Source organism: Rhinolophus ferrumequinum, chromosome 9 (genome assembly GCF_004115265.2).
Source record: "Rhinolophus ferrumequinum isolate MPI-CBG mRhiFer1 chromosome 9, mRhiFer1_v1.p, whole genome shotgun sequence".
Classification (NCBI taxonomy): Eukaryota; Metazoa; Chordata; class Mammalia; order Chiroptera; family Rhinolophidae; genus Rhinolophus; species Rhinolophus ferrumequinum.
Window position 1 is genome coordinate 23,274,846 of NC_046292.1, and position 16,068 is coordinate 23,290,913.

The following is a 16,068-nucleotide window of genomic DNA, read 5'->3' on the forward strand; positions in this document are numbered from 1 at the left end:
AATGTCATGAAGTAATGTCATGACCCTCTTCCAGGTTCCTCATCAATAACAGGCTTTTAGCAGGGAAAAAAAAAAAAAAAGAGACTCAGAGGGGAGAAGAAACTGGCCCAAGGACAGCTGAAAAGTGGTGATGGCTACATTGGAGCCCAATTCTGCCTGGCAATGTTTTCCACGATTTTTCTGCGCTTCACTGTGGCAGAGGATGGAATGAGAATGGATGTGAAAAAGCTTAGCCCAAGGCTCAGTTAACAGTATGGCGGAGAAATCAAGAGTCCAGTGGGTCAAAATCACTAAAGGGACTTGAATGGGGTACATGACACCTCTGGAGAAAAAGATAAGCATATTACTCAACTGTGAACTTCCTTTCGAAATACCAGTCCTTCCTCACCCTGGGCATATTCATATAAACCTCCACTACTACTAAGAGAACAATCTACCACCTATGGAAAAATCACGGACAGAGGTCAGACTTCATCACCGCCTAAAGGCACTGTTATTCTGGCTCCTCAAAACAAATTTTAAAATAACAGGGTCGCACACAGGGTGCCTTGGTCTTCAGATTCGGTAAGTCTATGCCTCTACACGGCTGGTGTCTGGCTCCCTGGAATCAGAGTGACGTGCTATTCAGTTATTCATTCATTCAATCATCCATTCAACGCATGCTACTGAAGACCTACTATGTGCCAGGTTCTGTTCTAGGCAGTGAACAAAACAGAAGTCCTTGCCCTGTAGAGCTTATATTCCAGCACCAGGATATTTCTTTTCTTGTCTAGCACTCCCAAATTTAAAAAGTGCTTCCATATCCACAACTTCATTTGACCCTCACATGAACACAAGATGGGTAGGGTCGGTACCATTACCTACCTTTACAGGTAAGAAAATAAGCCCAGGGAAATCAGTGATTTGCCAAATTGCTGGTGGCCAGCTAGTGGCAAAGCTGACAGTTCCACCCAAGAATTCTTCTTTTATTTGATTTTTAAAAAATATTAGCTAAGTAGCATCTTTGAAATAATATATCTAAAATCAGTGGGAACTCAAAGTATTTTATATTAATTGTGGATCAAGGCCACTTCAAAGTTGAGTGAGAATGAATAAATCTAAGGCTTATTTGAAAGACGTTCATGACCCTCTTCCAGATTACCTATCGACACATTCAAGAAGGGAGTGGGTCTCAGCTCCAACCTTGTCCCTTCCTCAGTGTAGCCTGTGATCAGAGTTGTCCTGGACCCCTTACTCTGCATGAATTTTACTGTGATGCACGTGCGTGGAGAAAGTCAAAGAACCTCCTTGTTAAATGGAAAGGATCCAGAATGTAACTTTATAGTGAGCAATGTACCTTCCCTTCCAAAGGGGCACCAGAAATAGCAACTGCTCGTTTTGTTTACAAACTCCAGAGTGAGTGTTTGCTCTTGCACCCAGAACTGACACCTGGTCATGTGTGCAAACAGTGGAAGAAGAGCAATGCGCACAGAGTGTAGGAAACTAAAAGCCGTCTCCCGGTGCCCTGGAGGATGAGGCCAGGCTACCACAGGAGCCGCTGCTGCACTGTCCTAACGATGGAACACACGCAGGTCTGCTGAGACTTTCTGGGGGGCGGGGGCTCAGCCAGACCAGCCTTGGTTCATGTGATATTTGGGGACATACGTGGGTTGCACGGCCCTTGAGAACAAGACGCCCAAGTGTGGGGTTAGAATAGAGGAGCTTTTGAGACCATGGTCCACATACTTCTGCTTAGCTAAGAGCGTCTTTAGAAGTTCAGATCTTTATATTGCTGAGTATGTGGAAAGAAACAAGGGCGTAGAGATTCAGGGTTCAGGATGTACATGTAGTAAAATGGAGGGATTAAAGGTGACATTATAAGGGTGACTTCCTCTGTGCAATGAGCTAGCAACCTGCTTCCTATGTGGCTTCCCCATTAGCCTGTAAGGTCCATGTAAAGCAGGGGCCCCACCTCTAGATCTCCTCATCCAAGTAAAAGCCTTGATACAGAGAAGGTGGTAAATAAATGTAAGTGAATTAGTAAATGAATGCAGAATCCGAGGTCTGGGGAGCAGTGAGAGTGGGGTGAGCCTGTCTGGATGAGAGCCCGACCCCAGGCTCTAGGAGCTGGGCTCTGTCCTCCAGGCCCAGCCCAACTTTCTGGCCAGTTCCCCTTTCCTGGGGCTCCCTCACCTCGGCAGACAGGCCTGTGGTCGCTCCAGGCCGCAAACATGTCGCTCACTTTCATACAGGTGATCCGCTTGGACCCTTGCAGGTCATAGCCCTCATTGCAGGTGAACTGGACGCTGGAGCCTAACCTGGAAGACAAGGTGTGTTAGGAGCTCAACCCCTAGGCCTTCCCGGCCCCCTCACCCCGTCCCCCTCCACCTGAATCCTTCCTGCTTCCAGAAAGAAGTACCACACCAACCTTATTTCTCTTCTGGCCCTGAATCTCTACTATGTTATCACTTAAAACCTCCCTTGGAAGGAATATCTGCTCTTAACCTTTTTTTTTTTTTTGCCACTGATTTTAGGATGGAGTTAAAAGGTGACTTTGTGAGCAAAACAGCAATCCTCTGAAGTAAGTACCAATTAGAACAGCTAAGAGTGGGTGGATGATACACATAAACTTGAATGACAATGGAGGATTATGGGAAGGTGCTAGATAGTTAGAAACTTTGCAAAATGCACCATCTCAGGGCCCTAGGGTCTCCTAGATTATCGGTGTCATGAGCTACCTGCTGGCACGTCACTGCTGATGACAGCAGCGCTCTGTACCTGGGTACAAGTGTGCCGAGTGACACTGGCAGTCCACAGCCCTCCCCTTCCCCTTCGGGCACAGGCACTGTCCCCAGGACTGGCCCAGGAAAGAACGGCTGTTCTCTGGAAGGCATCTGTCCTGTGTCTTCCCCATCCTCTGCATTCTGCCTCCAGGAAGGCCAGCCCCTGTCTCTCCCCCAACAGTGCATCCCACCCTTCTTGCAATTAGGAAGTTTCCCAAACAGATCTTACCTGAAATCCGAGCCTAGTCTTTTGCCCCTTTCAGGTATGCCAGGGTCTGGACACATATTATGCCCTTGGGACACACCAACCTGAGTTACTACAAGGCAAAAAACAGCATATATAGAGATGGATAGTCGCAGGAAGGCACCAGCCCGGGCAGTGTCTTAGGGTGGGAGGTGGACGCGGAGACAGAATGAGGCCCTGCTATGATGGGCCGTGCTGCTGGGGTCTATCAGACTTGGGTTTCCTGAGTGTCAAAGGTGGGGAGCTGCTTTTGACAAATTCCTTTGTGATCAAAGTCCAAGTGAAATTCATCAAGAGCACGTGGGCTCAGAGGCAGGCACCCCAAACCAACAACCACCCCATTCCCTCGTCCCACACCAATGGCCAGAGGTGGACGACCAACAGCTCCCAGTGACCTCCCCACGCTGAGCTTCAAATCCTGGGGTGGCGATTCTAGATGAGATGAGCCCCCCCCCCAACCTCAGCCCCAAATGGAGAAATGACCTCAAAGAAAGTTAAACAAAAGGTGAATGCGTGATCAGAAACGGTAAAGAATGTAAGAGAAAGCGGTAGTCTGAAGAAGCTCAAAGCAGGAACTTTAGCTCAACATGGATATTTCTGTTGAGAAACCTCTTCCCGTCAGACACTTCTCAAGCCAGAGTGAGCAGTAACCAGAGCGCCCATCCCCGCCGCTCAACGCCGCCGGCCCAGGGCACCGAGCAGAGATGGCACCTGCGCTGGTTCTGGCAGGTGCTGTGATGCTCTCACACTCGCCAGCCCCAGGGTCCTGTTTGCAAAAACCGTGTGCACAGTCATCTCGCCTCAAGGAGGAGCTTGGTCGGGGCGGCGGACATACACAAAGCTCGTTTTCTCCTCTGGCCCCTGCTGGTGCGTTGTTCTTGAAGGTGCTCATACTCATGAAGTTGGAACCCCCTCACACTTCTGGACTCCTGGCTTTGGGGATTCCAGGGGACCAGTCCCATGATCCCAACAGCACCCTCGAGACGAGGGATGACAGGAAGTCTGAGGTTCCCTGAGTTGGCCCATTTCCACCCCACCCACTCAATGTCCCACAATATAAGGAACGTCCTCCGTCACTCATTGACCCACTCATTCCCGCACATGAGTACACAACAAGCATTAATTGAGCACCTACTGTATACACGACCCTATTTTGGATACCATGGGAGATGCCAATGTCAGATGTCAGATTATGACCTCTGCCCTCAAGGGGCCCCCAGTTGAGTAAAGATATGAAACACGGAAACAAACTACAAAACCACAATGGGGAACTAATGAAAAATGCAGGTACAGGGAAATTCAGAGGGAGGACCCGTTTCATATTGCTGAGAGAAGCATGAAAGGCTGCCTGGAGGAGGTGACATTCAACATGGATCATCAGAGATAGTAGGGTTTGTATACGTAGTGACACAGGAATGGGAGTTCAGGCAGACAGATAGACACTGGGAAACATGGCAACAGAACTGGGGTTGCCCAGTGTGACCGGAATAGGAGGGACGGTGCTGAGTGATCAGAAGGTGAGGTTTCAGAGGTCAGACTCTTAAGGGCTTCGAGTCTGCTCCTGAAAATGATGGGAACCACTGAAGAGTAGTCCTGAGAGGGGGAAGGGCATGGGAAGATCTGGATGGCTCCCAGGGAGGCCAGTTACTGCGAGATGAGTTAGGAAGCTTTGTGACTGGCCAGGTAAAGAGCAACAAGAGCCTGGAAGTGGGGACAGACATGAGGTTGTGGAAATGGGCGTGGCAAAGAAAGAATCAACTGGGCTCATGTAAGACTAGGGTGTGGGGCGCAGGAGCAGGGGAGTTTGTGGCCCGGGGACCTGTGAGGGTCCCATTTTAGACTCACTGAGTCTGACGCTCATTTCTACAGTTAGAAGCCTGGTGTCGACTCTGTTCAAACCTCCGGGTACCCCAGGGTGTGGTCGGCCCAGGGAGCCTGAGGCTTTGGACAGACTGTATGCTCACGCCGGACGGCTGGTCCCCTCTTGGGTGTGTGACAATGAACTCAAGGCGTCTTGGTGAGCCTCCCTTTCTCCAACATTCCACATGGCCAGATTGAATCCAGTCACTCCTATTGGCGCTTGTCCCCTATGCCCAACCTCTTCCTTGCCACATCTCTACTTCCGAAGCTTTCACATCCTAAACTTAACAACGTCACCATTCCCACCAGTCCAGGGGCCTCTAGGCTAAGATGGAAGTGCCATCTCCAAAAGCAGAGCAAGCTTCTGCCTCCGGGAGCCTCAGTGTTTTCAAAGCAGTGGGAAGGCAGGAGGTAACGGGGGTCTCCAGGATCTCCAGGGGGGTGGGAAAGAGAGAGGAGCCTCTGCTCTAAGATGATGTGGCGAGTCTTGTGCTGTCCCTGAGGTTCCTCTGTTGGGAAGCCAGCCTCACGTGATCCATCTCCACTGAGGACGTCTCAGCTTTTAGGCACTGCCTACGCCACCCTGCCCACCGACCACACCCATCCCAAAGTCCTTGCCGACCACCGCATGGGAACTGCACAGCCTCCTGCTAGCACGTTAACAATGGACAGTAATGTCCTGCCCCCTTTTCTTGCTCTCATTCGGTACTGACACCACCCAGTAAGCAGACAGAGCAGGAGGCTGACGGATGTGGATGCATCTGGACCAGAGAGGAGAGACCATGGCATAACCCACCCACTGAAGCACAGCCCCTGACATACAGAGCAAACCCGCTGCCTCCCTTTTAATCAGCCAGCCTGAAGTAAGGCTCAGGTGCCATCCAGGAAGTTATCAGTCCAGCTGTGAGCCACTCACACCCCCCAGTGCCCTGTCTTCCTCAGACGACAGCAGCTCCATGTGGACTTCAAGGCTCCCCGGGAAACAAGGACACTTAAGGCGTAGGGAGCAGTTTACTGCCTGAATTACGGAGGCAAGAGCTTTTCTTCCCTCTCTTGCTTTAATTCCAACCTCCGCTGCCTAATCAAAACCAGCCGTTTATGTTTGTGGAATTAATTTGCTGTTGGCTACAGACTGAAGGAAGAGAAGGAAAGGTGAAACTTATCCCATGAGGATCCCTATGGCAAGGAAGAAACCACGACATGCTCAGAAAGGCAATGCCTTCTACCCAACAGGAAGGCAGGCATGGCACGTGGGCATTCAGAACTGGTGGCCAGAGGTGCAAGGTCACCGTCTGGTGAAGGCAGTGAGCAGGGTCCCGGATATGGAAGTGTGGACCACTCCTTCCCTGAAGTTCAGGACATCTGTTCACAGGGAATTTGGGCACAACACAAAGGGCCAGACACCTGCAGACATTTGGTTACTTGCCTCTGAGGCAGCTTAAGTCACATATCCATCCCTCTCTGAGGAAATCTCAAAATGGAGATCAGTACCTTGTTATAGAGAGACGCATATTGTTTCAAAGGAATTTTGCATTATTTCATTAGAAGGAATAAGGTTTCTTCATCCTTCTGAGGGAGCTCTGGGCACCTCTGAGTAGCTAACGAAAACCATGGACCCCCTCCTCCCACAAAATGCACCCACAACATCACATGTCACGTTTATCGAGTTCATGGACCTCCTGAAGTCCTAGGTCAAGGAAGCCAATCTTAGATTCAACAGCATCCTCGGGAGGAAGGAAGAGTAAAGTTTTGCATCCCTATTTAACAGATGTGGAAACTGAGACATTAGTGCCTTGGGTAACACAGTTACCTAAAGACACACTGGGATAAAAATTTGTTCTTTCCAATCTAGGCCGTTTCCTTAAAATTTGCCTCTGGCTCCAGCGCGAACTCTGAAATTAAACTGTGCCTGCCTCCGTTCACCTGGTTTCCTGTGGCTACAGAAAGAAAGCCTGTGAGGGCCACGGCCACGGTTGGAGCCTTCTCTGCAGACTCCTGGCCTAACCCTCAGCTCTCCCTGCTCTTTGCTTCTTCCCCTGGCCCCCGAGTCAAGCACAGATACAGGGCCCCCTGGCTGCCCTCTGCCATCCAGCCTCTTGGGGCGCGTTGACCAGAGATGATGGTCCTCAGAGGTGAGGAGTGGTGCCCCATCTCAACAGGAGGACTTGAAAGACATGAGAAAATCTCACACTCAGGCTCGGGTCCGTTGGGGCCTCAGGACCGACCTGCCTGGCCCCCAGCCCCGCTCCCCACGGCACACAGCACAGAGCTCTGGAGCCAGCGGGGGCGGCTCTCTGTCTCTCTCAGGAAGTACTTCCAGCCCCTCAAGAGAAGTGAGCATGTGGAGGTGAGATGGAAGGAGACGGTCAAGAGGGAGAAGAGAAATGGTGAAAGCAGAGGGTGAGGAGGAAGGAGGGAGAATAGTGGAGGGAAAGACTGAAGGATGAGAGACGCAGAGGGCAAAGGAAGGGAGGGGAGGAGGCAGTGAACCGAAGGCCAGTCATCGGGGACCAAGGAAGGCTCCCCATACTCACTTCCAGAATGAAAACAGGGATTTTGGAGAAAATCTCTTCTGCTTTCAAGACCAGCCTTCTGGAGTGGCCCAGAACCTTCCCGAACCCCTTCCTGTGCTCTAGCCCCAAAGTCCCTTAGCACAGGTTCCAATCAGGTATTTCTGGGGTGATATTCCAGCCCATTCCCCAGCATTGGATGTCCTCCTTTTAATCTTTCAGACACCAATAGCAGGAACATGTTCCCATAGAGATAATCTTCCCCATGCCTAAGCAGAGAGCCCAGCACTGCCCCACTGGCCCGAGGGGCAGGACGCCCATCCTCTAGTCCGCTCTGCCCAGCCAGGTCCACGGACCCCAGTGGAGGTTACTTGGCATTTCCTTCTCTCCCCTTCCCAATCTTGCCTTGGGAGCTGGAATTGGGGCCCCTCAGCCTCCAAGGTCCCAGCTGGAGGTTACTGACTCCTAGATGAGGAGCCAGGAAAAGGACTGTTTTAGCAGGTGGAAGTGATTCAAAAGGAAAAATAAAGAGAGAAATGGAGCAGTAATGACTCCCTGGACTGCAGGTAGAATGGGAAGTGAGGGATAAAGAGAAAGGAGGGAAATGGGAGGAGCAGCAGGCCCAGGACAGGCCCGGGGGCTGCTCACTGGCCACGAGGTCAGCGTGTCCATGCGCAGAGCCCGGGATGGAGGGAAGCAGGATTGAAGGGAAATCATTCCAGCATCATATGGCTCCCCCACGGTCATAGCGCCAGTAGCTCTGACCTCGAGCAAGAGGCCCGGCTGGCGGGCCAGCGGGTGGACACTTACACACAGATGTCTTCTGGCTGTTATCTTTGCTGGGCATCAGCTTCACGCCTCGAGACTTCAACTCAATTTGCTTCTTGACTAGAGAGGAGAGAAAACAGTTTAAGTTATTGCCCGTGACTGGGTCTCTCTAGAATGATCCCTCTCTCTTGGCTTAGGACCTTCTACGGCGGGTGAAAGCCAGAAGCACCTCTGGCAAGGCTATTCCAAGGGTAGCGTTCAAGTGCAGCAGGGTCTCAGACGTGGAGAATGAGCTGCTATCACTGCCGGTCCTCTCGGCGAGGCAGACAAGGTGATCTCCCGTCTACACGTGAAGCCCTGCATTTCTGCCCCCTGCAGATTCAGGCCTGCTCCGTCCCTGAACCGGCCCTGACAGGGTGTGTTAGATTGTCACCCTTCTGTATCCACACGTTTGGCAATGTGACTTTGTCCTTCTTCCCATGAAACAGGTAGAATATATGTCCTCACGCCTTGACTTTGGGTTTAGACATTGGAATTTTGGAAGCCTTGACAAATCCAAAGATTTGAAAAGTGCCTATTGGATTAGGCGTGCCCTCTGGCATCTTTGCCATCACTGGGAGAAGTCATGGCTGGCGCAGGAGCATGGGGAACCTGTGGAGCCAATCAGCCCAGCCCATACCAGTTGACCTCCTGTGGGCAGGAGAAGCTGAACGCTGGAGGCCTCTGGGAGATGGAGCCTCATGCAGGTGGTGGCCTGATGGATTGAACTGGGTTTTGATCCCAACACTAAGTCCAGTCTACAGCTCATCAGGCCTTGGCCAAATAGCACAGCCAGAAACTCCACAACTGCAAAGGCTATTATTCCCTCTGAATCCATCAACTTCCCCATGTCTGTACCCTAATTCCCCGAGGCACTCTGCCGGCCTCCAAAGGCTTCATCCTGTCTCTGGTCAGGTGGCTTGGTATATCTGTCCAATCCCAGATGCCCGTGCCATCTCTCAGCTGGGCCCTGCCAGGTGACTCAGCCCCACTCAGCCTGGTACCCAGCAGTGGTAGCAACAATCGTGACCAGGCACGCCCTATGTGCCAGGCCCTGGGCCAAGCGTCTCATGACTTCTTTACTCAGATCAGCATCCCTGACCCCTTTCTTCCCTCACACCCACACACGCTGCTAATCCTTCAGCTAATCCTTCCAAATATATCCAAATGCAATCTCCATGTCCCGCTCTCCACTACTGCTGCCCTCTGTTGCCGTGGCCTCCCGTCTTCCCTCCGTGCCCCGTTATCGTCTGTTCTTAACAAAAGAGCCAGAGGGATCCTTTTAAAACATAAGTCAGACCATATTACACCTCTGCTTAAAACTCTTCAGAGGCAACCCATCTCTCCCGGAGTAAAAGCCGGTCTTTAACAGCCCGCACAGACAAACCTGCCCTGCCCGTGACCTCAATCACTCTTTTCCAGTCACACAGGCCGCCCCAATGTTCCTGCAATATGCCAGGCATGGTCCTGCTTCCGCCTGCTGGTTCCCTGGAATGCTCCCCTCCAGGAATCTTCATGACTCACTACTTTTTGCCCCGGGAGCCTTTGTGCAAACACCATTTCCTCCTGGAGGCTTTCTCTGACCACACCGTCTACACCTACACCTCCAACCCCAGCCCCCGACCCCCATCCTTACTTTATCTCCCTAACTTTCTAACACACGGCATCATTTACTTAGTGATTTCTGTCACTCGGCATTGCAATGTAAGCTCCATGAGGGCAGGGATTTTTGCCTGTTTTGTCCATTGCTGTATCCTCGATACCTAGAATAGCACCTGAGATGCACTGGGCCCCGAATAATCCTTTCATTTGGTCCTTCTATGCTCCACAACCTTGACCAGTAGTTATTGTACCTACTTGACAGATAATAAAATCAGGGTTCTAAGTGGCTTAAGTGATCGGCTGTAGGTCACAGAGCCGGGAAGCAGCTGTTCTCTTGACTCAGTCTCAGCATCTTCTCTTGAGACCTGCCCCAAAGCAATCCCTGAGACACCAGTGGCCCTTTCCAGCAGCTTCCTTTCCACAGCTCAGGCCCTGAACACTCAGGTACTCACTCTGTACTAGAGGTAACATGCCAATTCCAAAACTAAAGCCCACAGAGACCAGGTGCACAGGGGAGCCATCTCCCAGTCCCTCCCACCCCCCTCTCTGCCTACATCCAAAAGCTCCCCAAGGATCTGTCCCCTGCCAAACTGCTGTCTAAGCTGAATGCCTGATAGAATGCAGTTACTACCAGAGTCGCTGCTTCCCAATAAGCATCCAAACCCTTTTTATAAATGTGCATTACTCTCCATGTGTATCCAGCAGGAAAATCTCCAATGAACACCAACATGGACCCATTATTAAACAGAGGGTGTTAGTCGGGGAAGATGCATTATTCAAGCCTAGTTGATACAGTGTGGCAGAGAAAGCATTCCTGTGACTCCGTCATCCGTCAGAGAGCAGGGCTGAATCCAGCCCCATCAGAATCGTCCGAGATCTTCTCCCTGGTGCCTCCACACTGGGGCAGGGGTGGAGAGGCGGGTCTCTATGACCCAGCATGGTCCATTCGTGGTCAGGGCTGTGGAGATGGCTTAGGGCACCAGGCCAATCCCCTAGTTGCAGGTTGTAGTGTCCACTGGAGGAAATGGGTGGGGCAGGGGGCCAGGGCACCATGGATGCTATTCCCAGGGGCAAATGCTGGTTGGGGTTTCCTTGTAACTGCTGAAGGGGGATCGTGGGATGCAGGTGGACAAGAGGGTGTGGCTAAGAGAGAGCCCTTCTTCTTGTCTTCTGAAGGTTACAATGGGAAGAGGTTCCTGCTACCCTCCCGTTTTGGGACCCCAGAAAGAATCCTTCCGATTTCTGTGTCCATCCTGTCTAATCATCCTCCTCAAAGAGGGCTGGCTAAGCTGACAGATTAGTGCTTCATCTTCCTTGGGCCACTTTTAGCAGTAGATGCCATCGTCACCTGCCCCAAGCAGGAACTAACTTCTGTTCTCCTTCCTTTCCTCTATACCAGTTACACAGGACAGAGTTTGTTAAGGTGATGAGAAGAACTGAATGAGAAAGGACCTGAGAAACTACAGGGGGCTCCTTGATGACGTAGAAACATTGTGACTGTTTACTCCTCTTAGCGGGGTCTGAGAGGTTGTGTCGCCATGTGGTCTCTGGGCAGCAAACAGCAGCCTGGAGAATGCAAGGCCACAGCTCCATGGGCAGGGGTTCCTTCTACCAACAATACATTCTCTAAGAGGTGTGTGTCTAGGCCTAGCTGGCCAGGCCCGGGCTCAGGGAAGGTGGAACCCACGGTGGGTCTGCACCATCGCTGATGAATGGATCAGGAAAGTGTGGTGGGCCGGGCAGGAAGCTTTGGGCGAGACCCACATCCAGGGGGATCAGCATCAAGAAGCCACCTCCACAGGCTGAGCCCTCAGTGTCTGAGCAACCCCAGGGAATCGCTCACACCCTGATGACATACAGCTAATTTGTCTTTTAAACAGTCTGACCAAGCGGGGCTGAGTGATCATGCAATGGGGAGCGCCATGGGAAATGAGCCACCATAGGAGCTCATGGAAGACTTAGCTTGACAGACCAGGGAAGACGGGGTGTGAAGGCTCCGAGAACAAGGGCACGTCTCCCTCTAGATCTCCACAGGGTACCACTGACTGACCCAATCCGCAATGAAAACCCAAATAGCAAGGACCTAGAACATTCCGGGATGTGTTCACTCATGTTGTTTGCATTCATTCATTCATTCATTCATTCATTCATTCATGGAACGCCCACCAGTGTAGGGCTGATGATATCATACTGTGGTACTGGTCTCTAAAAGGATGCTGGAACCACTGAGGCACTAGAGATGAAATGGAGCCTGGAGCCGGCTCCATGGTTCCAGCTACACTTGAATGCACACCCCCGATGCACACATATCCATGCATACATACACACTCATGTCCACAACAAGCACACCCACAAGAAACACTTGTGCACTTGTGTACCCATGCCGACAAGTATTCACATGCAAAATACAATTCACACTCATTCATGCTTTTGCACTGTATGTGAACAAAGTCAGGACTCCCAAGAGAAGAGTGCTGGCTTTAACGGGTTGATGGAAATCTTCCTAGGTACATTCATCTCTTCCGAATGATAATGACTACAGGAGACTGCCAGGCTGCTCCATTCATCCTTTATATTCTGGTTAATTACAAGACATTTCCCCGCTGTTGTAAAGGTTAGCGGGACACATGGTACACATTTAGCTAGAAGAATCTGGCAATACAAATGCCTCTCCAGTCTGCATCGTGAGTTATTGGGCAGAGCTAGCAGGGGACAAGGACCTGTTAGTGGAGGAAAGAGAAGGAGGCCTGACCTGTCTCCAAGGCTCTGGGAATCATGAAGTGGTAGCACGTGCAGTTTGTTCCCATCCCAACGGATTCAGCCTTTCCCTCGCTAAGGGGGAGCCCCTCCGTTAACCCTGAGCACTCCCCTTTCCCCACTACTTGGCATCTCTTCATTTCCCCACACAGCCACTCCTTCACCAAATCCAGTTCATTCAACCTTCGAAAATGTGCCCAATATGTAGCCTTTTTTCAATGTTCTAAGCCACTCCTGCCATAAACTCATCCTTTTTTGCTTGGATTTTGTTCACTGATTCATGCTAACCCATCTTTAAAAATGTTGCAGAGGGTAATTTTTAAAAGCTGAAATCTGATCTTCCCTTTGAAAACTTGTCAGATCTGTCCCCCTTTGTCACTGAGGACATGTCTCCCAGCAAGGCCACCAGCCCTGCAGAAATGCTTCGATTACCCACAGTCCTTTGCTCGACAAAGGTGTCTAGCATGCTGGCTCCTCATCTTACTCAGACTGATGCCAAAGATGTAAAATTCAGTGCAGATGCCTAAGACCTAATGCTTCCAGGTACCGACCTCCTAGCAGATGCCAAAGCCCTCACTCTGGAGAAGCACAGTGGGAAGAACTGTGGCTATGAAACAGAGCTGGGGAAGCCTAAGAGCAACAAAAGACGAGGCGTCTGTTGCCAGATCAGTTGACTTAGGGGAGAAACATAAAACCATTGCACCAGATTTGATCAAGATGTTGTGCACACAAATGAAGAGGCTAGTACCACCAACTGTTCCTGTAATGACAGGCCCCATTGCCATAGGAGGCTTCAAGAAGATTAGCAAAGGTGTTAATCCAGTGGAAATAAAACAAAAAAAAACTCTGTGATGTTGCCTGTTGATGCTGTAACTGCTGAACTGAAGAAGAAGCTTAAATCCATGATAACCCCTGAAGAGACTGCTCATTTTGCCATAGTTTCTGCGAATGGAGACAGAGAAATCAGCAATATCACTTCTGATGTAATCACAAGGGTCTGGAGGCTGTCCTTACAACCCAGGACAGAAAAACACTGAATGATGAATTTGGAACTGAGGCCCAGAATTCAGCTAAGATTCCATAGCCCCCTACTTGAATGATACAACAAAAGTTCAGAAATGGAAATGCCAGGCTACCTAGGATTTCCAGGGTCCAGTCCATTGTACCCACTCTTGAAATTGCCGAGTCTCAATGAAAGACTCTGGTTGTCATAGGTGAGGACGCTCTCAGTACACTCATTTCAAAGAGGATAAAAGATGGTTGGCTTACGGTTACAGCAGTCTAAGCTCCAGGTTTTGGTGTCCCAGAAAGAAGCAACAAAGCTGGTGCTACTCGTGGTGAGGGGTTTGGAAAAGAGAGCTGGACTCTAAATCTTTAAGATATTTCACTTCATGACTTAAGAAAAGTCGGAGAGGTTATTGTGACCCAAGATGATGCCGATGATGCCACATTCTTACAAGGAAAAGGTGGCAAGATTCAAGTTGAGAAACACACTCAAGGAACCAGGTTACTTCCTCCTTACCAATTTGGATGCCTTTTACTTCTTCTTCTTGTCTGAATGCTGTGGCCAGATCTTCCAGAACTGTGTTGAATAAAAGTGGAGAAAGTGGGCAACCTTGTCTTGTTCCTGATCTTAAGGGGAATGGTTTTAGCTTTTCCCCATTAAGTATGATGTTAGCTGAGGGTTTATCATATATGGTCTGTATTATATTGAGATATGATTTTTCTATTCCCGCTTTCTTAAGAGTTTTTATCATAAATGGCTGCTGGATTTTGTCAAAGGCTTTTTCTGCATCTATTGATATGACCATATGATTTTTATTCTTCATTTTGTTAATGTGGTATGTCACATTAATTGATTTGCAGATATTGAACCAACTTTGCATACCCAGAATGAATCCCACTTGATTGTGGTCTATGATCTTTTTAATGTATTGCTGAATTCTGTTTGCTAATATTTTGTTGAGGATTTTTGCATCTATGTTCATTAGGGATATCGGCTTGCAATTTTCTTTTTTTGTAATGTCTTTGTCTGATTTTAGGAAATGGAACTATCTTATGATCCAGCAATTCCACTCTTAGGTATCTATCCAGAGAAATCCAAAACACTAATTCAAAAAATTTATGCACCCCTATGTTTGTTGCAGCACTATTCACAATAGCCAAGACATGGAAAGAACCAAAATGCCCATCAGTAAATGACTGGATTAAGAAACTGTCGTACATTTATACAATGGAATATTACTCGGCCATTAAGAAGAATGAGACCTTACCATTTGCAACGATATGGATGGACGTAGAGAACATTATGCTAAGTGAAGTAAGTCAGACAGAGAAAGACAAATACTATATTATCTCACTTATATGCGGAATCTAAAGAAAAGAATAAGTGAATGAACTAATCAGAAACAGTCTCAGAGACATAGAGAAAAAACTGAGGGTTGCTAGATGGGAGGGGAGGGTGGGGATAAGGGGGAAGGTGAGGGGATTAGAAAGCACAGTCAGGAACCACAATATTGCCACTGGGATACGAAAGACAGTTTGGGGAATATAATCAATAATGTTGTAAAGATTTTGTAGGGTGTCAGATGGACACTCGTCTTATTAAGGAGACCATTTCGGGGATGCTGTAGGTGTCTGGCCACTGCACTGTACACCTGAAGCTGAAGCTGAATAATACTGAATGTCAACTATAATTATATATATATATATATATATATATATATATATATATATATATATATATAGTCACAGGATGTGGAGTACAGCATAGGGAATAGAGTCAGTGGAACTATAGCAGCTATATATGACGTCAAAGGGGTAGTAGAATGGTGGAGGGGGGTTGTCACTGTGTGAAGGGTATAATGTCTAACTATTACATTGTTTTGTACACCTGAAACTAATAAAAAAACGCACAACACATATATGCTACAGAATACAGAATAAAAAATTTAAGTTCATCAAAAAAAAAGAAAGAAAAAAGAAAGAAACCATTGAGCAGTTAGAACATTATGACTAGTGATAGGGACAGAAAACAACTAAATGAACATCTGGTGAAACATCAGACAGAGTCATTGTGCTGAAGATGGCTAGGACAAGTGACATGAAAGAGAAGGAAAAGAAATAGTCATAGATGCATTGAATGCTACAAGCACTGCTGTTGAAAAAAGCCATCGTCTAGGTGCTTTGCTTTGGTGCATTTCAGACTTGGATTCACTGCTGTAGCGCATGAAGAGTAAAAAATCAGTACAGAAATCATTGAAAGATCACTCAGCATTCTGGCAACGACCATTGCTAAGGATGCAGGTGTTGAAGGATTATTCATAGTTGAGAAATTTATGCAAAGTTCCTCAGGAGCTGGATATGCACCCTGCTGGCTGGTTTTTTGAATATGTTGGAAAAAGGAATCATCAACCCAACATAGGCTGTAAGAAGTGCTCTGTTGGTTGCTGCTGGTGGGCCTTCTTGGGTAGCCACAGCAAAACGCGTAGCTACTGGAGTTCCTAAAGAAGAGAAGGACCCTGCC

The 16,068-nt window shown here is 48.9% G+C and overlaps 1 protein-coding gene across 1 annotated transcript in view; it reads right to left on the bottom strand.

Moving 5' to 3' along the window:
- Window positions 1-16,068, bottom strand: part of CSMD2 (CUB and Sushi multiple domains 2) — a 579,918-nt gene that overhangs the window by 278,103 nt on the left and 285,747 nt on the right. Inside the window, exons 7-9 of the mRNA XM_033115124.1 lie at window positions 8,187-8,264; window positions 2,992-3,079; window positions 2,173-2,297 (exon numbers count right to left, since the gene is read on the bottom strand). Of these exons, the coding sequence (XP_032971015.1) occupies window positions 2,173-2,297; window positions 2,992-3,079; window positions 8,187-8,264 (291 nt within the window). The remainder of the gene's footprint in view (window positions 1-2,172; window positions 2,298-2,991; window positions 3,080-8,186; window positions 8,265-16,068) is intronic.